This window comes from Delphinapterus leucas, chromosome 1, assembly GCF_059928025.1.
Source record: "Delphinapterus leucas isolate spDelLeu-1000000601 "Yukka" chromosome 1, BTC_Dleu_Yukka2, whole genome shotgun sequence".
Lineage (NCBI taxonomy): Eukaryota > Metazoa > Chordata > Mammalia > Artiodactyla > Monodontidae > Delphinapterus > Delphinapterus leucas.
This window is the reverse complement of record NC_143129.1, coordinates 168,913,494-168,941,389: the sequence shown is the minus strand read 5'-3', so window position 1 is coordinate 168,941,389 and position 27,896 is coordinate 168,913,494. Positions and strand designations below refer to the sequence as shown.

Genomic DNA, 27,896 nt, shown 5'->3' with positions numbered 1-27,896 from the left:
TTCCCCGGGCAGGTGGGTGGGCCGGGGGCGGGAGGGACAGAGGGGGCCCTGGGGAGCTGCTCTGATGGGAAGATGCCCCCTATCCCCGTGGATAGTCCAGGGATTCCAGGTGGTTTACCTGGTATATACAACGTAACAGAATAAAGAATCCCCAATAGTGGAAGTTAGGTGCAAAAGGAGATAGGAAAGCGGGTAACTTGAGTGAGGTCCCACGTACTTTATAAAGTTTGGCAAAAGTTGGGCTGTGAGGTTGCCCGCAGCTAGGACAAAGAAACACAGTGTTAGAAAGTGCAGCTCAGGAGAAATATATTTTCCTGTTGCTGGGGAAAGCAAGATTGTTCGTGAAGGGCCTCCTGTCTGGGAGGGTACTGTCTGGCTGAATCCCCCAGCTGTTTCATAGGTTACTTCTTAGGACAGGCTGGTGGCTGCACACAGAGGGTTGGTGAAACCGGAGGCAGAAGCTGGCCAGGTCTGGCCGGTCGGAGGCCAAGCTGGAGCAGAGGTAGAAGAATGGGTGTATGTGTAGAGGTCCCCAGGGCACCCCCATTCTTCACCCTCCACTCACCCTTGGCCTCTTGACTGGCCAGGTTCTGCCTCTGCCTCACCAACCCTGCTCTGGATGCTGCCAGCAGCCTGACTGAGTCCTGTCCTAAGAAACAACCTAGGCTTTATTTACTAGTTTTTGTAAAAATAACAAGTTGACTGCCTTGGAGAGTGAGGCAGCTCAGGTAATTTATAAAGCATTCTGAACTAAAAAACAACAGTATAATGAACCCAGATGTGCCCATCTCCCAGCTTCAGCCGATTATCAGCTCATCTGGCACAGAGCAAAAATCCCAACCATGTGACCTGAGGGAAGTCACCACCGCTCCTCGGAGCCTCAGTGTTCTCATCCACAAAACAGGGAGAACATTCCGTGTGGTGCGGCTCAAACAACATAGTGGGTGGGCCAGTTTTCCTCAGACTCTTACAGAGCTTACGCACCAGGCGCTATCAATGCCAGGACAGGAGGAGGTTGTCCAAAGTCATGTAGTCAGTGTTTTTCTTGATTTGGTTCTATCTATTTAAATCCAGAAAGGATTTGGAAAGACAGCTTATAAAATTACATTCAAAATTCAATTAAAATTTTAAAAGTGAACTGATTGGATATTCAGTGATATTAAGGAATTATCAAATTATTATTATTTCAACGTGATCATAGCCTAGTGGTTATTATTTTTGAAATTTTAATTACCCCTTCTTTTAGCAATACACGTTGAAATAGTCACAGATGGCAAGATGTGATTATTCTGATTCCAAATAATCCAGTGGAAGGGGAATGGATAGATAGGGGTATCAAGGAAAGAAAATGGGCCATGGGTTAAATGTTGAAGCTGGGTGACAGGTACATTGGGGTTCACTATACTATTCTACTTTTATAAATATTTTAAAAACTTTTTATAGTAACTTTTCAAAAAGAGGTTGAAGGAAAGAGTGGGCAAGGAATCTGGTACAACAGGAAAACGCTGGTAGGAAAGAAAAGATGAAGACAGGAAAGAGGTTAGCAGGCTCAGACCTCTGAGGGGTGGAGGGTGCGCACCTGAGCTGACCTCTCCCCTCCACAGTGCGCAGGACCATCGTCAAGATCCCCTCCACGCTGGAGGTTGACGTGGAGGATATCACCGCCTCCTCTCAGCACATCCACTTCATACAACCGCTGCTGCTGAGCGAGGCCCTGGCCCGGGGAGGCCCCTTCCCCCTGCCCACAGAGATCCTGGAAGTTCCGGAGGGGCCCCCCATCTTCCTCAGCCCGTGGCTGAGCTCCTTACGGAAGGGCCAGAGGCTCTGCATCTATGGCGTGGCCTCGCCACCCTGGCGGTTCCTGGCCTCAACCAAGGGCCGGAAAGTGCCCAGACACTTCATGATCTCTGGGGCCTACCAGGGCAAGCTGCGGCGGCGGCCGAGAGAGTTCCCCACGGCCTACGACCTCCTGGGTGCTCTCCAGCCAGGCCAGCCACTCCGGGTAGTGGCCACAAAGGACTGTGAAGGAGACGGGTTGGAGAACCCCGGGTTCATGTCCCTGGCCATGGGAGACAGGCTGGAGGTGTTGGGGTCTGGCCAGGCCCTTGGGGTTCAAGAGAGGGACATGAATGTCCTGGTGTGTCAGCGGCTGAGTGACCAGCCTGGGGAGGAAGAGTATGAAGAGGCAGAGGACCAAGAACAGATTCTGCTGCCCCTCCACTTCTCTGGCGGCTTCGTGGAAGAGCTGGGTGATGGCCGGCGCTACAGCCTGCAGGATCTGATTGCCCAGTTCCCACTGCCCTGTGAGGTCAAAGTGGTGGCCAAGGATGCCAGCCACCCTGATGACCCTCTGCCCTCCTTCCTGGGCCTGCGGCTGGAGGAGAAGATCATGGAACCCTTCTTGGTGGTCAGCCTGGACTCCAACCCTGAGATGTGCTTCGAGGTCCCTCCCCGGTGGCTGGACCTGACTGTCGTGGAAGCTGAGGGGCAGCCAAGCCAGCCGGCTGGGCCCCTCCCCGTAGTCCCAGTGGAGGAGCTGACAGAGGCCTTCTATTATCACCTTCGGAAGTCACCGGCCTTTGAGGGTCAAGCTCCCCCGCCCAGGCCTCCGAAAAGTAAGGGCCTCAGTGGGCAGAAGAAGCAGGTCAGCAAGGCGAAAGGCGTCAAGGTACCAACAGAACCCAAGTGGGCAGGGAGGGGCCACCTGTAGGGATCATTAGGGTCCTGCCGTTTCTTCTTTGTCTGTCTGGCATCACGCCTCTTACAGCTGTACAGGACATGCAGTTTGTTTATTTATTTTTGAATTTTATTTTTTTATACAGCAGGTTCTTATTAGTTACCTATTTTATACACATTAGTGTATATATGTCAACCCCGATCTCCCAGTTCATCCCACCGCCGCCACTACCCACCCACCCCCACTTTCCCTCATTGGGGTCCATATGCTTGTTCTCTACATCTGTCTCTATTTCCAGAATGTGCAGTTTATAAACGTGCACGCTTTGTACCTACTATTCGATCCTGACCATCCTGACATTGGTGTGATCATTCATATTTTACAGTCGAGAAAATGAGGTCTCAGCGACTGTGAGACTCAAAGTCACACAGTTTGTAAATGGGGGGGCCTGAACTGGAGCGGAAGCATTGTGACTCCAAGTTCACGGTGCTTTACCTCTCTCTGCTACCCCTGCTGTCACTCCCTAGCTCAAGCTACAGCATTTTTCACCTAAACTCTTCCAGCAGCCTCTTCAACCCCTCCCCACGGCTGTCAGAATGGCCTCCCACATCCTTCCCTGGTCACTATGGGGCCTCAGCCCCACCTTCTGAAACCTTCCATGGCTCCCCATTGCTGGGGGTAATGCGAACCCCTTAACATGGTATCCAGGGTCCTTCATAGCTGACTTCAGTCTCACCTTCCCAGGCCCACCTTCCACCACTGCTCAGCAGCTCCAACCACAGAGGAACTCCTGATGCTCTCGGTATGCCAGGATTCCTGCCTCAGCACTTCACACGCACCAGTCCTGCCAGGAACATTCTTCCTCCTTTCAGGCTCACGGGCAAGGCTCAGCTCACATTTCCTCCAAGGCGGTGACAGTTCTCCCTCTTCTGTAGTCACCCTGCACGCTGTACATAGCTTGGAGGTGGGAGGCCATGTAGTTTTAATTAGTTGTACTTGGTCTCTGGCTAGAACAAGAGTCCTGTGGGGCAGGGACCTCCCACTCCAAGGCAGGCAGAGAAAGTGCCAGTGAGTCCGAACTGAACCAAACTGAATCATGACAAGCGGGCAAAGAACCTCAGAGTCAGAAACACGAAGTTCACATCCCTGTTTCCTCACTCTGTGGGCTGTACTTCCTCTCTGGGCATGTTTCCTCACCAGTGAGCCTGGGATAACATCACTCTCAGTGCTGTTTCGTTAGCCTCTACTCGTGGGGCGCTTACCCTGGGGTGGCCCCTTATGCATACGTACTGCCCCACCCAGCTCTCACGGCGTCCCTCTGAGGTGGGCGCTGATAGCCATGCTCTGCTGAGAATGGGGGGCGTGGTGGGGTGGGGGGAGTGATCTACATAAAAAGCACTTTGTAAACTGTAACAAGCATACTGTTTTGGGATGTGCAGAGACTTGGATTTCGTACTGTGTGGGGAGGCAGTGGGATGGCAGTGGAAGTTAAAAAGATGAACCCTGAGCGATCTCAGCCCCAGAAGGGGCTCGTATCTGTGGGGCAGGGGGTAGGGTAGTCGTTTTCTGACAGAACCAAAAATAGACTGGGACATCTGAAACACAGGCCTTGTGACAGTGCTGGAAAGAATGTGGTACAAAGAGCTGAGACCTCCGTCCCAGCCTTGGTTCCTGACGGCTCCTCTGGGATGGCTCCTGCTTGTTGCCCTAGAACCAGCAATTTCCCTCCCTGGGAATCAGTATTCTCCGCTGCTCATCAGGGAGCCGTACTGTTTGCTTTTGAAAACATGACGTGGTGGGAAGAGGAGCGGCTTTACAGGTCACAGACATGGTTCTGCGTCTGAAGCCTGGCCCGGCCAGGGATCCCATGTGAGGCTTGACATGGCACACTCTTTCTGAGCCTGGTTCCTCACGTGTAAACTGGGAACTCAAACAGCTCCTCAGAGAGTCACTTGAGGGTGAATGAACAGATATGCATACAGCTTCTGGCACATGGTAGGATTTCAATAAAAGTCCTCTTCCTTCTGGGACCCCTCTCAGCTCTGTACTGTTTGTCCTGAGGCTTTGTGACTACTTTTTTCTCCTTTAGCAAAAGATTTGGAGGACAATGACCAAATCCCTGTGTAAAAACGCAGAGACACCCTGTCTCTAGCCCCCAACCCTATCATGTCTCACCCTGGCCCCTTTCTCCCCTGCCAAAGAACAGTTCAAGTGCTTGTAGCAAAAACACCTGGCGTCCTGAGAAGCCATACACTGAAAAGTTCAGAGAGGAGCAGAGGAAGTGAGATGTGAAGGAAATTGCATTTCAGGTACTCTCTTACCCCATTTCTTGGGACCCTGCTAACTTCTGCTTTTTTTCCCACTTAGTCTTCTGAAGCCTTCGAATTGCAGGAACCATCTCTGATGCCTAAACCCAAGAGGAAGACCTTGCGAAAGGTCATCAAGGACAGCTGCAATTTATACAGTGAGATTCCTGGTCGCAAGAAAGGTCTCAGGCCCACGAAGCCCATCACTCAGGATACAAGTGAGTCTGTCAGCCCCTGTTCACCCCTGTCTTTCCTTCTCCCCTCCCCCATGCCATTCTGCTGCTGCTTTTGCCTCTGATGGTGCTGGCCATACCCTCAGCAGGGCTCTGCTCATGAGCGACCCTTCCACAGTCCCAGTTGGATGGACAGGCCTATATGAGATGGGCGTAGGCTGAAGGGTCCCTACTGTCCTTCTCCCAGTGGCTCCAGGGCCCTGGCAAGGAAAATGAGTTCATCCCCCAACTACCCTCCCCAAGGCACACAGGAGAATGTTTGCAAAGTGTTCAGACACAACCAAGTGTGGTTTCTGGGCTAGCAAGGACCTTAGAGCATCCAGACCAAGCCCTCCCCTGTTCAAGGGACGAAAGTACCCTGAAGCGGGGAAGGAACCTAAGGCCAAAGGTCCTCACTACTTGGGTTCTTTTGCAGATGACGAACACGATTACGAAGAAATACTTGAGCAGTTTCCGAAAACCCTCTAGGTGCTGGAGAAACCTTACTTCCTAACTGCTGCTTCTCAGGGAACCCGAGATATCAGCCAACTATTACAAGCCTTTAGAGGACCCTGGACAAGGTCTCTCAGAAATCAGACTGTGGACAAGGAGTGGCCGGGTGGGGACTGACTGGAAATAGGATAGACCCTGCACCAGCTTCCCTCTGGCCCCTCTGGGCCCAGCACCTTGCATTTGGCTCCTTCAGGTTCAGAGCTTTGGTATCAAGTAGCCAGCTGGGTTCTACTCAATCCTGCACCCCAACACCAGTTGTCCCACTTGTTACTGCAGAAAGGAATCCAAGACACTGCCCACCTCGGTGACAGCAGCACAGTGCCTCCTGCCTCTTGGTAAAGGGGACTCAATCCTGATGACACACTGCACTGAGAGCCTTCTGTAATGCTGGCCGCCCCTGCTCCACTCTCTCCTCTCTCTCGCCGTCCCCCACCCAGGCTCCGAGCCCCTGAGGGACCAGGACTGTCTTCCTCAACTCTGCAGCACCCAGCACATGACCGTTGTAGGTGACTATCTAAGATTATTTCACTTTAAAAGCACAGAATAAAAATGACATCTGAGCTTCGGGAAAAATGATTAAGAGATTATCACTTATTAAGTTCTGTCTGTGTACCAGACCCTTTACAAACCCGATCTAAATCAACTCTCTGAGGTAGACAAGGCCTGGTTTTAAAAATCAGGAAACAAACTAGTCTAGTGTGCTTCAGCGGGCAGGCTAGTCATGGGCCTGGGTCAGGATCCTTGCTCACCACCTACAAGTGATTTTAACCTCTCTAAGCTTCAGTTTCTTCACATGCAAAATGAAACTAAGTTATCTACCTCAAAAGATTGTTTTAAGGATCGACTGAGATAATATCTGTAGAGCATTTATCACAGTGCCTGGCTCATAATAAATATTCAGTAAACATGTTAGTATCATTACTGTTGGCCAAGATCTGAAAGCTGTACCTGTCTCTAAAACCAACACCCCTTTCACATGCTTACACTGTCTCCTAGTCATGGAATTCATCCCAGTGTTTATACTGTGTTCCTGGGCTGTGGAGACAGAGCCAGTATAACGAGATAAGAGAAGAAATACAAGCCTGTGCCTATGCAGAGAATAACTCAGTTTCCAGGGTCAGTTAAGGCCTGTTCAGTAAGGTAAGACCACAGGCCTCACTTCCTAGAAGTAGTGGGACTTGGTTTCTTGGGCTAATGCAGTCACGGAATTAAGCACCATGGTCAGCGGAGGACCGGAGAGAGACAAAAAGATGGAAGGAGTGTCCAGTGGAGGCGGGAGCCGAAAGAGGGTCAAATTCCCACTCCTGGATTCGAGGCACTACACCTGAGTGTGTCCTTCCTTTGCCTCCTAACATCCCTCTGGCTCTCTGGACCCATGTACTTCCCAGGCCGCCACACTCCAGCAGGGCATTCTCCAGGTGACCACTGAGCGGTGACTACGTGCTGCTGGGCCAGTCCCCAGTATCTAGCACCCATGCTCATCTCCACACCAGTTCCCACGCCCTCCTCCACAGATGCAATCACTACCACACAGGAGGACCCTGAGGAAGAGAGTACTCTGGGAAAAGCAATAAGCAAGAGACAGAAAGTTCCTCCTTGGCACCGAACCCCTAGGGATCAGGACCCCATGCAAATGTCCACAGTTTCACGTTCACGTTTGCAGTTAATCTTGGCGCCAAATTGAGCAAGATCACAAAAGGGGGGCAGAGGAGAGGGGCCACCAGTTCCCACAAAAGGGGGTTTCTGAGTGGCCAAATGCTGCCATGAGGAGAAAGCCACCAATTTCATAGCAGGGAAAGCTGGGCTTAAAAGGAAAACATGTTTGAAAACCACAGCTGTGACTGTCTTACTAGAGCAGTAAGGGTAGGAAGGGAATGGACCAAAGGCAGATACCACCCTCAGGGTGCTTTTGTCTTCTTTACCTCTGGAATAAACCGCTGGGCGGTGGGGAGGGAATTATAATGGGGCTAGAGATTCCCCCAAGCAGTGGTCTCCAAAGTGAGGACACAAGATGATTGACTGGGAAACAGAGAAGAATTACAGTTGACCCCCAACACGGTCAAAAAATCCACATACAACTTTACAGTTGACCCTCCGCACCTGCAGATTCAACCAACTGCAGATCGTGTAGTATGTGTTTATTGGAAAAAATCTGCGTATGAGTGGACCTGCACAGCTCAAACCGTGATGTTCAAGCGTCAACTGTATTGGTACATCCTTTCATATTTATTTTTAATATCCTTTTTCATTTCTAATTTTGAGTGTTTTGTAATATATATAACAAACTAATATAGTAACTGATATAGTAAATAACTGCTAAGTAAATGAATATAACCTGGGGATGCATGCTCAAAAATTTATCGAGTTTTGAATTTCCCTCAACAACATTTTAAAAAACAAATCTATTAATTCACATAGGACACTAATTCTTACTGGCTTTTCTCTAGTTAAATCCAATAAAGTACCACTATTTCCCAAGGAGCCTCATCTCCCACTGTACACCTAAAGAGATCTTCCTGAGACTAAGCTAGACTCATGGCTTGGCTGTGACACTGGGGATTTCTGAGAACTTGAGTCATAGTGCGGTCCCTGCTGTCTCAACAATGTACTAAGAGAACACTGTATACCTGACATCTCAGGTGACGACAAATATACAAAATGCAAGTTCCCCTGGCTTGAGCAGGTAGAAGCTCTACAGAGGCTGGCGTTTCACTCTGCTGAGCAGTGGCCTACCTCTGCTCAGCCCCACGGGCCTCCATAGTGCTCAGAATCCACAGAGCTCCTGTGATACCGTGTCAATGCCAAGGTGGCAGGGAATTCAGTATCCCTGAGTAGCTACTCTGTGTTATTGGGAATGCTGAATCAGCAAGTCCTGGGACACCAATCTCTTATTTTGCTTTATATTCCTAGTAGCTGACCAATAGGTTGACATAGTAGGTATTCAATAAACACTCGCTGAGGGCTTCCCTGGTGGCGCAGTGGTTGAGAGTCCGCCTGCCGATGCAGGGGACATGGGTTCGTGCCGCGGTCCGGGAAGATCCCACATGCCGCGGAGCGGCTGGGCCCGTGAGCCATGGCCGCTGAGCCTGCGCGTCCGGAGCCTGTGCTCCGCAACGGGAGAGGCCGCAACAGTGAGAGGCCTGCATACCGCAAAAAAAAACAAACAAACAAAAAAAACTCGCTGAATTAATGAGTAAGTAGTTTTTGATTGCTAAATCACAGAATTCAAAATCAAAAGAAAAAGTGACTTCCACCCAGAACCACTGCTATTGCCCCCTTGCCCATTTGAGGGCATTAGCATGGTAACTAGAAAGAGAAGTCCACCACCCATAGAAGCATCCTATCATGCATTCCATATTCAAATGTATATGCTTTTTTAAACCTGTTTTTAGCCACTGTCCTTTCTTTTAGGCAACCATCAAGAATGGACATACTTGCAAATGAACATACTGGGTGACTGACTTTTAAGCGTCTGCACAGCTCCCCAGATGGGAACTATCCTGCATGTACAGAAAATAACAACCACATTGTTGTTCACTGTCAGAAACCAAGGGAGTGGAGCCTTCTCCACACAGCTGCTGGTAGATCTCATTTAGAAACACGGTTAAAGCAGTTACAGAACTTTTATTTGCATGTTACACCTCATTAACTTATCTCTGAATTAGCTGAGATGATAAAGTATTAATTATTACAGTGTAAGAAAATAAGAACATTTTTACAAGTTACTGCAATAATAGAACTATTTTATTAAACATATGAATGTACTTATTTTGTACAAAACACATATCTTTCTCTCTGCCCCATGAAGCCACCATTCTAGAACGCCATGCTTATAAAAACACACTTTGGGCAGCAATTATGACAAGGTGAAAGAAAGTGCAATTCTGAAAGTAACAACACATAACCACATAACCAAAGTGGGCAACAAAAATAGGCAGAGGTTAGTGGGCTTCGTGGCTAGCTCTCTGCTGACAGGCCCTAGTCCTGCTCTCAACAGGAAACAATTTAGGCATAAAAACTCCTGAGTATTATTTAAGTAATACCGCCCAACCCTCTTGGTAGCATCCCTCTTCCAATTCCATTTATCCTGATATTGTAACTAATTTGTAAGTTCTTTAAGAAATTCCGTCCTGGTTTACATCCCTGTCAGTTGCCCATATCCCTCTGAGCTTCAAAAACACAAAAGAGTAGTAAGTTTCAAAAGGATGTCAATTGAAACCTTTTATAGATGAAACCTACTTCCTAGAAGTCAACCTGCCAAATATATGCACAGCTGGAGACGAGAGACTGCGTAAAAAGTCCAGCTGGAAAATATCTCGGGTACCCAATTAGATCCAGTTATTCTGCATCTGTGGATTTAAAATGATCATCATCCACAGTGGAATAGATGTGTCCCTCGTTGCTTAGAAAATCCACAGCTTCCCTAGAAAGAAAGAAAAAACCAAATGCAGAAGAAAGGAAACTGCCTTTTGGATATGGCCGAATATGTAAACTTTACTCATTTCCCTACTTTCTATCTTAGCTGACAAGAATTCATGGCATTTGCTCATGGAAGGCTCTTGCAGGGAGAAACACCAGTAAAATTACAAAACTGAGGTAATCCTTGGAGACAAAGGCTTTAGGGCTGCCTTGGATGCCTCTCCCAAGTTGTGTAAAGCAAAGAAAATAGGACCTCACTTAAATACCAGTGTAAGCAAACTGAAACCAGGATCTAAAGCTATAGTTCCGGTTGCATATAATGTCTCCCAATATAAACAGCTATATAAAAAAAATAGCTCCTCACTCATCCACCGACCCTCTCATTCCCCTCTGGGAAATCAAGTTGCAAGAAGGAAAGGAAAGGTCTTTCTAGAAATGGTATGACACCTTCAAATCCTTAAAGGCTCTCAGGGTCAGTGTCAGTAACATATTTAATAAGAGTAAAAATTTATAGAGCACCTACTATTGTGACAGACATTCTGCACCTCATCATCACAGTAACTCTAAGATAGGAATTATTATCCTCATCTCATAGGACAGGAAATGGAATTAGACCTGAGTATTCTTTTCTATCGAGACCTAGAATATCAACTGATTTATAGTAACAACTGTCACAAACACCATAATACTCAGTTTGTTTGATTAGTTCATTAGAATCAGGAAGCTGCTTGTCTAACAGGTTATCAGGACAAGGATGTTGGAAGGACTGTCTAATGGCTTCAGGTCCAGATAGCCTGAGGAACACTGCACAGTGGGGACAGCAATGCCAGTGCAAATGTACACCTGAGGACTAGGAGCTTAGGATCTCATTCCTCCAGACTAAATTCCACGAGAGGTATCTGGTCAATTTTTGCTCAAAATTACATCCCTTGCACATAATGGTACTTAGTATTTGCTGAATGAAAAATGAATGAGTGAAGTGACAGGCAGCACCATCTTTGTGAGTCCTTTTTCTACTTTTTCATGACTGAACAACTTCGCTTTTGTTAGTCAATAGTTTTTTTTTTTTTTAATTTTTTAAACTTACTTCTCATTACCGGGAAATCCTGGTGAGGGGAAACGGGTACAATTCTGGAGCCCTAGTTCACAGAAACCAAATACTCACTTGATGGAGGGTACGGTCATGTGTTGGAGCTGATTCTTGAGATCCTGAAAGTTCAATCCTTCAGGTCTTGGGCAAGCCTTAATCAAATTCAGTACCTGAAGATTCAAATCAGAAAGATTTTAGCAACTACTCTGAATCAGCTCCCCTATGTAAGCCAGAATCCCTTTATAGGAAAGAAATGAGTAAGGTACTTAGCACCATTAAGGAAGTAACATAATTTAAAACTAACTGTCTGTGTCTTGCATGTCTGGAGCCACTCAGCTGTTTACCTGGTTCTGGGCCACAGTGAGGCCATTTGCTGGCATGAAGATATTCCCACCGAAGTTCCCAGCTTCACCCATTCCTGGATTGCTGACAGGTGCTCTCCCTGCTGAGGGCTGAATTAAGAAATAAGTTTACAACATTAGTAAATTCACCAATTTAAACACAGTCCTTGCTCTTTTAAACAGCTTAATAAGTAGTTTACAAAAAAACAATTTAAGCAGTTTTTTTTTTTTTTTGGCTGCGCCACACGGCTTGTGGGATATTAGTTCCCTGACTGGGGGTTGAACCCAGGCCACGTGAAAGTGTGGTTAGAGTCCTAACCACTGGACTGCCAGGGAACCCTAAGCAGAGTTTTCCCAATAACAACTGCTTCCCTTGGAAAGGACAGCTATTATCTAATGAGAATTTCATAGGAAGATAAAGTCATTCTCTGAAGCATATCGTATCAAACAGAGAGAAAGGTACTTCCTGGATCCTCCTTTTCTTTTGTGATGTGACAGGAACCAGAGGAAAAATAGCACTGAGAAGAAAATTACTGAGATCTGCTATAGTGGTATCTACCTCTGGTGCTTCAATCATGCAAGCATTTACTGAGTGTCAACTAGGCATGAAGCATTACAAGGAGAGAAAAGGAGACATAGTTCTCATTACCCTCTCTTTTCTTCTTTTTTACCACCAAACTTTTAAAAAATAATAGATTATAGTCACTGTTTACATTTCCCAGCACTATTTGGATTCTCTCCAAATATACCTCTGAAACTGTTCTCACCAAACTTACCAATGCTTATCAACCAACACAGCCAGTAATCCCTTTCAGTTCTCATAACACTTGACCTCTCAGAAGCAGACACTGCTGACCACACCCCTCTTGAAATGTAGCCCTCCTTAGGCTTCCTGACACCATATTCTTCTGGTTCTCCACTTAATTTTCAAACTATACCTTCTCAGTATCCCTTCTCAGCCTCTTTGTCTACCTGTCTTCCAAAATGCTGATAGTTCTCTCAGGATTTCATCCCAGACCTCCTCCGAGGCCACAAATCCTCGTTACCAACCATCTACTGAAGACCTCCACTTAGCTATCTCACGCACTTCAAAATAAAGTTTACTTTCCTCCCCAAACCTGCTTGCCCTGGTATATTCCATTTCTATTAGTAAGTCCAAGCCCAGTCCTGTAGATCTTGGCCATCTTTGAGTCTCCACTCGCTCACCTCCCACAGCCCATCACCACAGCCCATCACCACAGCCCATTAATACAACGTTCAGTGGCTCGAATTGATCCTCATCACCCCTGATCTCCTGACTGGTGTCTCAGCTGCAAGTCTCTCCTATTCCAATCAACCCTCCTCACTGCTCCAAGTAATAACTTCTGATCATGTCTCTCCTCCACCTAAAAGCTTTCAGCTGGCTCCCGCTGCCTGTGAAAATAATATAAAACTCCTGGATATTAAGACCTACCACAACTAGACATCAAAGTCTGTATTTTATTCTTGACCACCCCCTTTCAACACAGGGAATTCTTGCCAGTCACACACATGCCTCTGACACGTTATTCCATGTCTGGAATGCTCCTCCCCTCATCTGCTTGGGAAACACTCTTCTCATCCTTCAAAGCCCAACTTAATTGTCACTGCCTTTGTGAAGACTTCCCTGACATCCCCCCAGGCCAAAGTTAGTTGTGTTCTTCCTTCTTGGCTCTCACAGCATTTGGCCCATTCCCTCTCATAGTAGCCATCACACTGTTTGCCTGTCACTTTCCCCCATAAGCCCCTTCAGCTTTGCACAGTGCCTGGTGGGCAGCAGGTGCTCAGTCAATGTTTAATTTATTGAACTGAATAAAGATGACAAAAGATTAAATATGTTAAGTACTCATTACAAGTAAAAGAGCATTGTGGAAGGTCATCAGTGAATCCCATGTAGTCAAGAGACTCATTCATTCAACAAACGTTCATTAGGGCTTCCCTGGTGGCGCAGTGGTTAAGAATCCACCTGCCAGTGCAGGGGACACGGGTTCGAGCCCCGGTCTGGGAAGATCCCACATGCCGTGGAGCAACTAAGCCCGCATGCCACAGCTACTGAGCCTGTGCTCTAGTGCCCCTGTGCCACAACTACTGAGCCCACATGCCACAACTACTGAAGCCCGCACGCCTAGAGCCCGTGCTCCGCAACAAGAGAAGTCACCACTATGAGAAGCCTGCGCACTGCAATGAAGAGTAGCCCCCGCTCACCGCAACTAGAGAAAGCCTGCGCACACGTGCACAGCAAGGAAGACCCAACGCAGACAAAAAAAAAAAAAAAAAAAAAAAAATTCATTAAATGCCAATGCTTCAAGGTCATTAAAAAAAAAAACCAAAATTCAGTCATGGTCTCCTGTTTTCAAGCTAGATGCCTTCACGTTGCTTGCTGGTGAGACAGAAGTCCTATTTTATGATCCAGTAATACTGAACTGAACGCTATTTCTTCCCTGGATACCTCTGCTGAAATGACCTCATGTTCTGCTTCAGGTGCGCCCCTGCTCCCATATGTGTATTTTAAGACTTGGTTTAGGCATCACCTCCTCCAGCAGGCCCTTTTTGATGTCCAGGTCAGGACAGGAAACTCTTCTCTGTGGTTCGACAGCACCCTGCACTTGCCACTCCTCACTGCTTAAGTGATCTGAACCCTCAATGCTTAAGGCAAACTCTTTGAGGGAAAGGATTATTTTATTTACTCCTCAATATAACTGTCTATACTCACAGCTTCCACCCATCCTCACTTTAAAACCATTTTTATCACAGAACATTTGATATATATGTATAGGTTATGAAGTATAGTCATAAAATAAACACCCTAAACTTTCTACCCAGTCCCATTCTTTTTAACCCACATTTCCCCTAACCATTGAAGCCTCTCTTCTGAAGATCCACGTTTCCAAACCCAACAGACCTCTCTCATCACCTTACTTGACTTCTAGGCAGCATTCTACTGTTGAACTCCACTCCCTCCTTAAAGTACTCTTTTCAGAATATTCTATAGAATCACATTTCCTGATTTTCCTCCTGCCCAACTGGCAACTTCTCTGACTTTCTCTGGCTCCTGCTGTGCCTCCAGACTCCTAGCTCTGTGTCTCAGAGCTTAGGTCTCTTACCTCTTAACTCACTAGTTATCTCGTCTCATCCGAGGCTTTAAATACCATCCACACAATGACTCCCAATGCTCTCTCTCTACCCCTGACCTCTCCTTTGAGCCCCAGCTTTATACAGTCAACCGTCCATTCTGGTCTCCATTTGGGTGTCTGACACGTTGCATTTGCTAAGTCCAGAACAGAACTCTGGAGTTTGCCCTTCAAACCTGCTAGCTTCATCTAGTTACTCAAGCCCCAAACCTAGGAGTTATTTTTGAACCCTCTCTTTTCTTTATATCCTGTATCTAAACATTAAGTCCTGTCAGCTCTACCTTCGAAATGTATTAGAATCCAACCACTTCTTACCCAGCTGCTGCTACCATTCCCCAGAATTACTTCTGTTGCTATTGTTGGTGCCTCATAGTCTACTCTCCACACAGCAGCTCAAGTGAGCTTTTAAAAAGGTAAATCACACCACATCACTTCCCTAGTCAAAACCTTCTAAAGGTTTAGTGTCAATTAGAAAAAAGTAATCCTTACTATGGCCTACAAAGCCCTACATGATCGGGGTCTCGCTCCCTTGCCTACATCCCTGTACCACCTCCCATGTCATTTGCTTCACTCCAGATAGTCTGGCCTTCTTGCTGGTCTCAAGTATGCCAAGCTTGTTCCAGTCTCATGGCTTCTGACACCGCTTGGAATGTTCTTCTCTCATTTAAAATTATACCATTCTTATTCCCTCCATCACTGTCTTCTCCTACTCTGCTTAATTTCAGAGTACCTATAACTACCTAAAATTATATATTTGTTTTCTTGTTGATGGTCCATTTCTCTCAAGAATATAAATTTGAGGGCAGACACTTTACCCATCTTGTTCACTGCTTTATTCCCAGGGCCTAGAATAATGATTGGCATATACTAGGCTCAATAAATTGAATGAATTTATCTTTGTATCCCCAGGGTTTAGCAAAGTGCTTGGCACAAAACAAGAGGCAACAGCTCCAGTCCCTCCTACTGTAACCAGTCTTCCACCTTGCCACCAGAATCATCTAAGGGCACTCTAATACTCAGATCAGCAAACCCATTATGTGGTCCTAGATGGACTTGCCAAACTGAATTTGTACCACAGGAAATGTTGAGAAATTTCGATATGAAGCAAGAAATATAATTGCAGGGACAAAATAATGGTGCATAAATAATCCTGTTTAGCCAACAGGTTGGAAGGAAAGCAGCAAAATGCTACCTTAATTGGGGTTTTTCTCTGAATATGGACTGAAAATCCTGAAGCTAAGAGCTCAGCTGAATTATGTGTCTACACTTGAAGCTTGTCTTGGCCTCAGCCATCCAAGCCACCGGGGTTAGAGGAACTTGTAATTTTGAGAGGAAAGTGTTTCATCAGGAATAAAATAACACAGCAAAGCTCAAGGAGAAAATTTTTTTTGAGGACTGAATGATGACTTTCTTGTGGCTCAATCTTCAAAATGTCAAGGAAATCAAAGCCGGAGCACAGAAGTGGTTTAGGTTTTTTCAGGGAAGAGAAAAAACGACGAGAATGAAGCTGCTCACCTGGCTGTTACACTTGCTGAGCATCATGTGTGCATTGACTACTTCCAGAATATGTGTGGTGAACTCATTCATATCCTCCAGGGGCATGATCTTAAAGGCTACCAGGCTTTTCTTGTTCTATTAAAATAAAGAGAGAAATGTGAACAAATAATGAGCACATTCAAGTCAATTTCAGGTCAAAACATTGTGGCTCCTTTCTTGGTTATAGTATTTTACTAACTGAGGAAAATGTGTTATATACTGAAAATTTTTAACTCAGAGTTAATCCAAAAACAGTCAATGAAATATAGTCAAAAGAACAAAACTAGCACAGAGATGTTCAATGACTTCCCCAAAGTTATACAACCAGAGTCTAGTCTCCAAATCCAGTGTCCGCCTTCTACACCTAATGAATGCCATAGATGGCAACTGTAGGCTGTGATCTTGTTCTTTCTCTACCTTTCTGTTTGTTTTATATTGAGGAAACCCATTATTTCCTTTTGAAGAAGAAAATAATGAAATAACTTCAATATAACTCCCATTAAACATAGAGACTTACTAAGTCTTAAGTATCCTAAACTTAGGCATGACCCCAGAAACTGCTTCATGCAGATACATTTTAACTGTCGTTTTTTCCTGACTTTACCTGAAAAGATCTCAGATGACCAGCCACTTTCACATATGTTTCTGGAGGAACCACAGTGTTTTCACTGCTGGCATCCTAACAGAAAAAATACAAACACACCACTTAGGTTTTAGTGATGCTGGTGAAAGCCTCATCAAAATTTCTAAATTATGTACAGAAAGAGAAAGTTACAAAGGAAGAGCTAAAGGATCCTAATGTAGCACTACCTAGTTTGCCCTGCCTTTTAGAATTTAATTTTTTAAAAATAAAACCAGGAATTAGAATAAAAATATCCAAGTTCTATGTTATGCACATCAAAAAACAAGCAAACGATTATGGCACTCTCATTCAGTGTTCTTAGGCACACAACTTTCTGGTGGACATACTTATTGGCATAGCAACTGTACTTTTAGAAATTTAAGAAAATAAAGAACACGTATTAAGATTTAGCTTTAATATGGTCAACTAATCTATGACAAAGGAGACAAGGATATACAATGGAGGAAATACAGTTGCTTCAATAAGTGGTGCTGGGAAAACTGGACAGCTACATGTAAAAGAATGAAATTAGAACACTCCCTAACACCATACACAAAAATAAACTCAAAATGGATTAAAGACCTAAATGTAAGGCCAGACACTATAAAACTCTTAGAGGAAAACATAGGAAGAACACTCTTTGACATAAATCACAGCAAGTTCTTTTTTGATCTGCCTTCTAGAGTAATGGAAATAAAAACAAAAATAAACAAATGGGACCTAATGAAACGTAAAAGCTTTTGCAAAGCAAAGGAAACTACAAACAAGATGAAAAGACAACCCTCAGAATGGGAGAAAATATTTGCAGACGAAAGATTAATCTCCAAAATATATAAACAGCTCATGCAGCTCAATATTAAAAAAACAAACAACCCAATCCAAAAATGGGCAGAAGACCTAAATAGACATTTCTCCAAAGACATACAGATGGCCAAGAAGCACATGAAAAGCTGCTCAACATCACTAATTATTAAGAGAAATGCAAATCAAAACTACAATGAGGTATCACCTCACACCAGTTAGAATGGGTATCATCAGAAAATCTACAAACAACAAATGCTGGAGAGGGTGTGGAGAAAAGGGAACCCTCTTGCACTATTGGTGGGAATGTAAATGGATACAGCCACTATGGAGAACAGTACAGAGGTTCCTTCAAAACCTAAAAATAGAATTACCATATGACCCAGCAATCCCACCACTGGGCATATACCCAGAGAAAACCATAATTCAAAAAGACACATGCACCCCAGTGTTCACTGCAGCACTATTTATAAGAGCCAGGTCATAGAAGCAACCTAAATGCCCATAGATAGATGAATGGATAAAGAAGATGTGGTACACATATACAATGGAATATTACTCAGCCATAAAAAATGAACGAAATTGGGTCACGTGTAGAGATATGGATGGATCTAGAGACTGTCATACAGAGTGAAGTAAGTCAGAAAGAGAAAAACAAATATCGAATATTAACGCATGTATGTGGAACCTAGAAAAATGGTACAGATGAACCGGCTTGCAGGGCAGAAATTGAGACACAGATGTAGAGAGCAAACGTATGGACACCAAGGGGGGAAAGTGGCTGGGGGGGTGGTGGTGGTGGTGTGCTGAATTGGGCGATTGGGATTGACATGTATACACTGATGTGTATAAAATGGATTACTAATAAGAACATGCTGTATAAAAAAATAAATAAAATAAAATTCAAAAAAAGAAGATTTAGCTTTAGGAGTATTCATCACAGCATAGTTTTGAATACTAAAACATTTAAAACAACCTACATATGCAACAAAAGGTGCACATTTGTATAATGGATTAGTTTATACTGCTGCAAATGATAATGCAGAATTCTATTCATTGTCTGTGAAGACCTGCTGTGACTCATGGAAAAAAGCTTATTTCCCACAAGGGGAAACATATACATCAAGACGTTAACAAAAGTTAACTTGGATAATTATAAATGATTTTAATATTTCTTTTTGGGTTTTCTAGACTATGTACCTATTATTAATAAGAAAAATACATAAGCTGACTCAAAGCTCTTTTTGATTATAAAATACACGACTATAAAAAAACTAGAATATAGAATGCATGTGTTTAAAACTAAAAAACACCCCAATTCCCATTACCTGGAGATTATCAACTATTTGCATTTCACTCTACCTATTATTTTACATAGCTGTATATATACCACAGATAAAAGTTTATATTCTCTCAAAGAACATTTTAAAACAAGCTGGAACTAACACAACATTATAAATCAACTATACTGCAATAAAAATTAAAAACAAACTCTTGCAAAAAGTAAAGCTGGATCTATACTTCTCTCCTTTTACCAAAATACATCATTTAATTATAAAAAGACTTAATCATATATAGAGATATAAAAAGAAACCACAGAAATTATAGAAGGAAACATGAATTGAAAAATAATCTGAAACAAGGAAAAGCTTTTCAAAGTCAAAAGACAAACTACAGAAGTCATATAATTATGATAAGAGGTTAATATTTTTCAGGCTCTTGCAAACAAAAATAAATATCCAAACACTCCTGGGGAATCAAAGGACTTTAGACAACTAAAAATCCCCCCACAAATTAACACTGAATAAAGTTAAAAAAAAAAAATCCAATCTCACTAAAACCAAAGAATTACGCATAAAAAATGAGAAAATTCTCAATGACAAGACTATTTTTAAACTATGATACAAAAATTTAAGACTCATAAAACCTACTGTTAGGGTGTGGAGAACTAATGGGGAACTCTCATGCACTAAGTAAATTGGTACCTTTATGGAAGGCAATAAAAAACGTAAAAACGTAAATGTAAGATTAACCAAAAAAGAAAGTAGAAACATGTAAAATGTGTATTTCCTCCAGAAAACCTAGTTTAAATTGATCTTAAGGAGATTATCTCAATCATGAAGAGATGTACACAAAGATACTCACCGCTGCATTGTCTATAATAACAAATGATGGAAATAAGCTAAATGTTTCCTGACTGGGTCTATAAGTAAGGGATGATATATCCTTATGATGGAATAGGCAGTCACCAAAATTGATGGTGTAAATTTGTATTTATTGACATTAAGAAATCAGTTCCACTACATAGTTTTGAGCAAAAAGAGCAGATTACAGAGCAGTTGCATATCATATTATCCTTTATGTAAAACTGTAAGCATACATCTATGTACAGATATGCAGAGAGAAATGTCTGAAAGGGTATTTCCCAAAATGTGTTGTAACAGTAGTCATCTTTGGGATGTGGGATTCCAGGGGATCTTTAAATGTTTATAAGTGAGCACCATACATTTTGTATGAGCATGCAGTATTAGGCATCTCTAGTAACTACCTTCCCCCTTGATGGCAGGGACTGTGTCTTTTGCATTCTTTGTCTACCTGGAACCAAGCAGTCTGGTTCAGAATCAGTACTCCAATAACAACTGTTGAATGAATTCTCCTGTATTTTTCTGAGGTCCAAAAAATAAAGAATGAATAACTATCAAGTTAATTCTTCACAGACGACTTGTGGTTTTTGAAGCGAAAATAGCATACAAAGTATGCATTATCCAAATGTTCTATAATGAATGTATTTTAAAAACAACATAAAAAACCAAGAGGCCTCTGCCCAATTAAAAAATAAAAAGGAGGCTTCCCTGGTGGCACAGTGGTTAAGAATCTGCCTGCCAACGCAGGGGACACAGGTTCGATCCCTGGCCCAGGAAGATCCCACATGCTGCGGAGCAACTAAGCCCATGTACCACAACTACTGAGCCTGTGCTCTAGAGCCCGTGAGCCACAACTACTGAGCCCACATGCCACAGTTACTGAATCCCATGTGCCTAGAGCCCATGCTCGCAACAAGAGAAGCCACGACATGAGAAACCCGCGCATCACAACAGAGTAGCTCCCGCTCGCCGCAACTAGAGAAAGCCCGCGCACTGCAACAAAGACCTAACACAGCTAAATAAATAAATAAATTTTTTAAAATAAATAAACTAATTAAAAAAAATAAAAAGGGTAAAAGGAATATATTTTCTTTAAGTCTATTTTCTCCATGTTTATACATACACTTATATATATGTTGCTTTGCAAAAATGGGGCCACGCCATGCATACTACCTTTTTTTTTTTTTTTTTTTTTTTGCGGTACGCAGGCCTCTCACTGTTGTGGCCTCTCCCGCTGCGGAGCACAGGCTCCGGACGCACAGGCTCAGTGGCCATGGCTCATGGGCCCAGCTGCTCCGCAGCATGTGGGAACTTCCCGGACTGGGGCACGAACCCGTGTCCCCTGCATCGGCAGGCAGACTCTCAACCACTGTGCCACCAGGGAAGCACCATACTACCTTTAACATGCTCTTTTCCTCTCAGCAATTTATGGTAAACACTTCTTTGTGACAATACATACATTTCTACATCATTTGCAGTATTTTAAAAAATATACCAGGATTTAATTAATAATATCCTACTGCTAACATTGAGATTCCTTTTAGTTTTCCATTATTATAAATAATGATGATCAACAATCTTACAACTGAATCTTTGTGTGTATCTTTAATTACTCCTTAATGCAAATTTCTGGCAGTGGAGTGGTCAACATTTCTGAGATGATTTTGATCATCGGCTGTTTTTTGAGAAAGGTGATGCTCATAACATCAAGGTAGGGTGGTATCCACTTCCCCAGACAAACAGTGACAATTCACTCCATAAATTAAGCGCTTACTGCTCTCAATAGAAGTGGACATTGCCATTCTCTTTTCTCCTTTGCCAATTTAATAAGCTAAAAATGGTATCTTAATGTTAAGTAAACTTGCTTTTCTTATTGTTGTTGCAATTTGTATTTCATCTATTATGAATTACTTGTGCATTTCTTTGCCCGTTTTCCTAAGGTGTGGTTGCTTTTTCCTTTTTGCTTTGTAAGAACTTTCAATAATTGAAAATTTTAAATGTTCGTAATATTTTGCAAAAAATTTTCCCACTAATTTAAATAATATTTACTCAGGGCCCACTATGTAACTGGCACTGTTCTAGGTGCTAGGGATACAGTGCCAACATAAAAATCCTTGTTCTCACAGAGTTTACATTCTAGTGTGTCCCGTCACTTGCCCTTTAACTTCGTTTATAGTATTTTGGGAAGTTTAAAAGATTTTAAATTTTTTATGACATCAAATGTATTGGCCTTTAATGTTAGGGTTTTTGCCTTTGATGTCTTATGTTTTATTTTTATAAGATCCACCTTTAAAAAGTAAGACTAAAAAAGTTCAACATCTCCAAAGTCCCAAAGTAACCCCACCCTGATTCAAAAACAACTACTTACATCTGTGTCAACCCACTGGCGAACATCCATGGGTGCAGCCGTCATGTCATCTATTTTGTAAACAATGTTGGTTGCAGCCTTCTCTGCATTTCTGATTATCCCCACAATAGTGACCTAGACCAGAAGAAAAAAAAATTTGGTTTTCTTAGAAACCAAAGCAACACTTATGTATTTTCTTAAAAATATTAATTAATTTATTTATTTGGCTGCACTGGGTCTTAGCTGTGGCACGTGGTATCTTCATTGCAGCATGTGGGATCTTTAGTTGTGGCACGTAGGCTCTTAGTTACGGCATGCAGGATCTAGTTCCCTGACCAGGGATTGAACTTGGGCCCCCTGCATTGGGAGCATGGAATCTTAACCACTGGACCACCAGGGAAGTCCCTATGTTTTTTTTTCATAAATTTATTTATTTTAGGCTGCATTGGGTCTTCATTGCTGCGCGCAGGCTTTCTCTAGTTGCAGTGAGTGGGGGGGGGCTACTTTTTGTTGCAGTGCGCGGGCTTCTCATTGCGGTGGCTTCTCTCGCTGCGGAGCATGGGCTCTAGGCGCATGGGCTTCAGTAGTTGTGGCTCGCGGGCTCTAGACCACAGGCTCAGTAGTTGTGGCGCACAGGCTTCGCTGCTCCACAGCATGTGGGATCTTCTCAGACCAGGGCTTGAACCCATGTCCCCTGCATTGAGGCGGATTCTTAACCACTGCACCACCAGGGAAGTCCCCTATGTGTTTATTTATTTTTTTTGTGGTAAGCGGGCCTCTCACTGTTGTAGCCTCTCCCGTTGCAGAGCACTGACTCCGGACGCGCAGGCTCAGTGGCCATGGCTCACGGGCCCAGCCGCTCCGCAGCATGTGGGATCTTCCCGGACCGGGGCACGAACCCGTGTCCCCTGCATCGGCAGGCGGACTCTCAACCACTGCGCCACCAGGGAAGCCCACCCCTATGTATTTTCACCCCTATGTATTTTGTTGAGATGTTAGTTTTATCTCATTCTTCATTCCTATGATTAAGTGACTCTTCCACAAATTATTTTTACTTACCTGTGAAATCTCAACATTTCCAATTCTGAACACTTCATCAACCAGAGTAGCAGAAAGCAGCTGAGATATGGTACAGGGTACAATATGCTGAGCTCGGGCTCTCTGAAAAAAAAGTATGCATACATCCAATTAAGAAAATAATAACTACTGTTCATTTAGCACCTGCTATGTGCCAAGCACTTTACATATATTATAACATTGAATCTTCAAAATGCACCTCATTATCCCTGCTTCACAGAGATGAAAACCAGGGTTATATAGCTAACAAATGCCACACTTTAGATTTCAAACCCAGGCTTGTCTGACTCCAAAGCTCCTGATGAATGGGTAAGTTTGTGCGGTACCAGGGATCACCAAAATGAGTAGGCCAGAGTGCAAACAGCATAAGGAAGATGACCTGCTTCTGGAACAGACTTTTAAAGGAAACCCCGCCTTTAGGAGCTGGCTTTTTATCACAGATGAGATGGTACTCAGAAGGGGTTTGAGAGATGGCCAGCAGAGACAGAACATTGGAGTTGTTCTAACTCTCATGATAAAATATAACACAAAGTTAGAGGTATAGCTTTAGGATAGATGTTCTGACAATCAAATGTGAGTATGGGGAAAATGGGATAAGGGCTTGGCCACACTGGACATCTTAAAGGAAAGGGACAGGAGGTGATGGGCAGAAGAGGACACCCAAATCACATCCAGAAGCAGCCTAACACCAGCATAAATTCTTATTTTTGCCTACCACTGGGCAGAGGTTGTTTGGGGGACATAAAGATGAGTAAAATGGAATAGGATTTGCCTTCAACATACTCCTAACTTAGGGGAGGTAAAAATGTAAATAACGAGCCTGATCTTGATACACTATAGAATGAGATGCTCTATGTAGGATCTCGGAAATATTTTTGGCAATTTCAAGAAGAGGGCGCATTTAGGCTGGACCTTGAAGCACAAGAATTTCGACAGTGAAAAAATAGTGGGTAGGGAATATGCATTATAGGCTGAGGGCAAACATGCACTCTCATAGACTCTTAGAGGGACCATGTACAAGATGGAAAAAGCATGGTGGATTAAAGATTACGGTTCTTCCTGTTGGAGATCAATAGGATGTAACCCAGTAACTGTTCCACATGTAAGACTGAACATAGTAGACTCTTGGTCTTCATGGATTTAGCAGTTGAAGCTTATCCCTGAAGGTCCATGATACTCGCAACATTTCACTTTGCTGAAGCCTAATTTTGAATGGTGAGTACTGCCAGGATGGTAGAAAGTAAGCCTAGCCAACTACCAGCACACATGTCACAACAGGCAGCAGCCAAGCTTGAGTGTAAAGATTATGGCTCTACCACTCAGGAGCAGTGTGTTCTTGGTCACATTTCTCTATTCATCTGTACCTCAGTTTCCTCATCTATAAAACTAGGAATAATAAAATCATTAAAAATCATTATGAAAATTAAATATATGGTGAAGTACCTAGAATAACTGGCACACTGTAAGCACTCAATAAACATTAGGAATTATTAGGTCAGCTATTGTTCCTCACTCTTTATATCTCAATAGCTTTTAACAAGGATATAAAGGAATCAACTGTTTTTCAATTTTACTTTATAGTATTTTATAAGTGAAGTTATATGCTATATTAGTATTTATATATTTAAAATTTGCTGAGGTCCCAGGATTTAGCGCTCATGATCTACTATACAGTTTTCACCTATCACACCTGAGATTTTCATTGTATCTTCAGCATAAGAAAACTAAGAGCCACTGTGGTAACAGCAGCAAGAATATGGGCTTTGGAGCCAGAAAGTCCTACAGACCTGTGTTCAAATCCCAGCTCCACAGCTCTGGACACACCACCACCTATTCTATAAAATGAGGATATCTACCTTTTGAGTTGTAAACGAAATATATAATGTATATGAAAATGCTAATCCCAAGCGCCACATGTAGTAGGTATTCAATAAATATTATTACTCCTCAGGGAAAAAAGTTACAGATGGGTAATTATTGAGGTGTTAGTAAATACCTTCAATTTCATCTCAAATCACAGCAAGTTCTTATTTTTTAATGGGCACCTATTATGTGCCAAGAACTGGTCACAAAGAGTTTCCAGTTTGTTCCAAAGAGATTCACAGAGAGGGTGTCAGCACAAGTACTGATATGTTTAATTCTGAAAAAAATTCTTTTCTAGCTGACTATGAACCACTGGCTACTCTGACAGTACTATAAAAAACCCACCATTTTTAAAGGCAAAACATGGTATTAGAAATTTCACATGATTCAATCAAATATAACAGGTTTATAGTCGACAGGAAACATTTTAGATAGAGTGTTTATCTAATTTACTGTGGAAAAGGCACTAGATTTAAACATAAAAAGACCTGGGTTTGAAATTCCAGTTTATAACCATCATTGTTCTCTGAAAAGCAGTCTTAATACACAGCCCCAGGGAGAGATACTGAGATTAAGAATTCTAACAACCAGGGCTTCCCTGGTGGCACAGTGGTTGAGAGTCTGCCTGCCGATGCAGGGGACACGAGTTCATGCCCCAGTCCGGGAAGATCCCACATGCCGCGGAGCGGCTGGGCCCGTGAGCCATTGCTGCTGAGCCTGTGTGTCCGGAGCCTGTGCTCCGCAACGGGAGAGGCCACAACAGTGAGAGGCCGGAGTACCGCAAAAAAAAAAAAAAAAAAAAAAAAAAAAAAAAAAAAAAAAAAAAAAAAGAATTCTAACAACCAGAATGAAGAAAAATAGTTAAGATAAAGGAGAAAAGATGAGAACCAATGATCTATCTTTTGTTCTTTCCTTTACAGCCTCAAGGAAGACAAAGTTAGAGGACTTGGAGTCCCCTCTGGTCTTCCTGGGAAAAAGAAAATTACAATAGACAGAAGTTGCTCATCAGATTTTGGATTTGTGCAGCATCAATGTGTGGACTGTCTAACTAGCTATGCAAGCTCAGGTGTCCCTTAATCTCCCTGAGCCCCTGTTGTGCAATGCAGTAAATAATAATTAACTCACAGGATTATATAAAATAATCATATGAAAAATATAAAGCAATGCCCAAATGTATGGGGATTATCAATGGATTTTTTTCCCACTGACACACCCTTGTGAATTACCAGTTTAGGTAAAAGCTTATCAACCTGGACATAAAACAAAGAAGCTACTAATACTGAATCTTAACACCAAATCCTATATTTTTTAAAGGATGAAATCAACAGCAGCTATTAAATTGAAACTCATTTCTGAAAGAGTGAATAACAAGCATTTGGACAGCTTCTTACAGATCACTTTCCTATACATTACCTCATTTATCAATTCTCAGAACCACCCTGGGACATGAGTAGTACTAGTACTATTATCAGATGAGAAAAATCAAGGGCCACCAAAACCAGCAGTGGAAGCTGCTTCGCTAAACTCACACCACCAGTTAAAAGGCAAAGTTGATTCTGGACACCACGTATTCTGGCTCCAATGCTCAGGTTCTTTTTAATAATACTCTCTGGGACCATTTACTGAAAGCAACTCTGGGGCAGGTGTAATTATATATATATCATAATATTAAGTCTCACAACAACCTTGTAAGGTATCTATTATTAATCCCATTTAGTAGGTGCCAAACAGATTTCCAAGGAGGTATCATTTGTCCAATGATACCCTGCAAGGAGTGTCAGAGCAATGGTGGATCATAGATCCACTAGACTTCAAAGACCATGTTCTTTCCACCGCATTAGAGCACCTCATTACATTTCATTTAAAAACGACTTCCAATACATGAAGAATGTAAACTAGGCTATACAAACAAGTTCACTTTTCCCACAAGGTTGATTTCATCAGTTCTATTGGTAAATTTCAAAATAAAGGCAAGGAAACAATGGATGCAAAATTAGGGGAATTTCATTTTTCAAAATTACAGCACTCAATTATAAGATTCGATAAGATAATAATTGACAATTATCGTATCAGCTCAAGTTTAACACCCTTCCTTCATCGCATAAATTTTCTCTCACAGATGAGTCAGTAGCTTCCGGACAGTATAAGATAAAACGAAGTACGCTTTCAACCTACAGATTTCTTTTCGGCCTGGGAAGGTGTCGGTGATCCAAAGCCCCCAGGGGACTGTGTGTAGCTTCCGGTTCCCCCAAAAGAGGAACTGCTATAGCTTTCAAATCCACCTGGTTTTAAACAACAACGGTATTAATACCTGTTCCGCCCTCCAAGCCTCTGAAAAATCCACAGAACCCCCAGACTTCACCCTAGCCACTTCCAGCGTCTCCTTAACCTCCCCCCGCCCCCGCACGCCCCCGCCCCTCCCCCACCCCCGCCGCCACAGGCCTCTCCCACCCAGCCCCTTGCTAAATCCTTCTTGCGGGTCTCATAATCCGCCCCACTCATCATTACTGGTCCACATCTTCGTCACGATTCCCTCAGGAAAGAGTTCCAGAACGTTCCGGCCTGGTGGGTTCCCCTAACCGCCTCCGAGCCCTGAGGCGTCCGCTCCGCTATATCTACTTCTCGCAGGAGCCACAAACTCCTTCCCGCGGAAGACGGAGCCAGTCAGCAGCCAGAACTCTTCTCGCTTCAGCCAATCAGTGCTCACGAATCTTACGCCTTTTCCCGTCTTCTCCAGCCGCGCTCCTGAAAACGCGCACTCTGCTCCCGGGAGGGTAGGAAGCCTCTGCGGCCATCGTT

General features: G+C 43.4%; 2 protein-coding genes across 6 annotated transcripts in view; one reads left to right on the top strand and one right to left on the bottom strand.

Annotated features, from left to right (window-relative positions):
- The window catches only part of THEMIS2 (thymocyte selection associated family member 2), a 14,956-nt gene extending 6,908 nt beyond the window's left edge, over positions 1-8,048 (top strand). For both annotated transcript variants that reach the window (XM_022551906.2, XM_022551907.2), the window contains exons 4-6: positions 1,605-2,668; positions 5,045-5,201; positions 5,632-8,048. In XM_022551906.2, coding sequence (XP_022407614.1) covers positions 1,605-2,668; positions 5,045-5,201; positions 5,632-5,684 — 1,274 coding nt within the window. In that variant the 3' untranslated portion in view covers positions 5,685-8,048. The remainder of the gene's footprint in view (positions 1-1,604; positions 2,669-5,044; positions 5,202-5,631) is intronic.
- On the bottom strand, positions 5-27,896 carry RPA2 (replication protein A2). 4 transcript variants are annotated; one of them, XM_089897996.1, is made up of 10 exons: positions 27,606-27,896; positions 27,273-27,379; positions 23,217-23,318; positions 22,179-22,292; positions 19,598-19,651; positions 16,848-16,922; positions 16,223-16,339; positions 11,562-11,669; positions 11,293-11,387; positions 36-8,848 (listed from the first exon to the last, which is right to left on the bottom strand). In XM_089897996.1, the coding sequence occupies exons 1-10, from the start codon at positions 27,613-27,615 to the stop codon at positions 8,650-8,652; spliced, it is 981 nt and encodes a 326-aa protein (XP_089754122.1). In that variant the 5' UTR covers positions 27,616-27,896; the 3' UTR covers positions 36-8,649. The 4 variants fall into 4 exon arrangements, with proteins under 4 accessions (XP_089754129.1, XP_089754122.1, XP_089754138.1 ...); XM_089898003.1 differs by lacking the exons at positions 16,848-16,922; positions 19,598-19,651 and having other exon boundaries at positions 5-8,848; positions 27,606-27,895; XM_089898012.1 differs by lacking the exons at positions 19,598-19,651; positions 22,179-22,292 and having other exon boundaries at positions 1,834-8,848; positions 27,606-27,894.

What these genes read in the sequence shown, in the direction of transcription:
- RPA2 (XM_089897996.1), bottom strand. An exon ending in CCCAGGCCGAAAAGAAATCT is followed by an intron (nt 23,319 to 27,272) that starts GTAGGTTGAAAG and finishes CTTTTTTTTCAG; the next exon opens with AGAGCCCGAGCTCAGCATAT. An exon ending in TCAGCAAGTGTAACAGCCAG is followed by an intron (nt 11,670 to 16,222) that starts GTGAGCAGCTTC and finishes TTCTTAATTCAG; the next exon opens with CCCTCAGCAGGGAGAGCACC.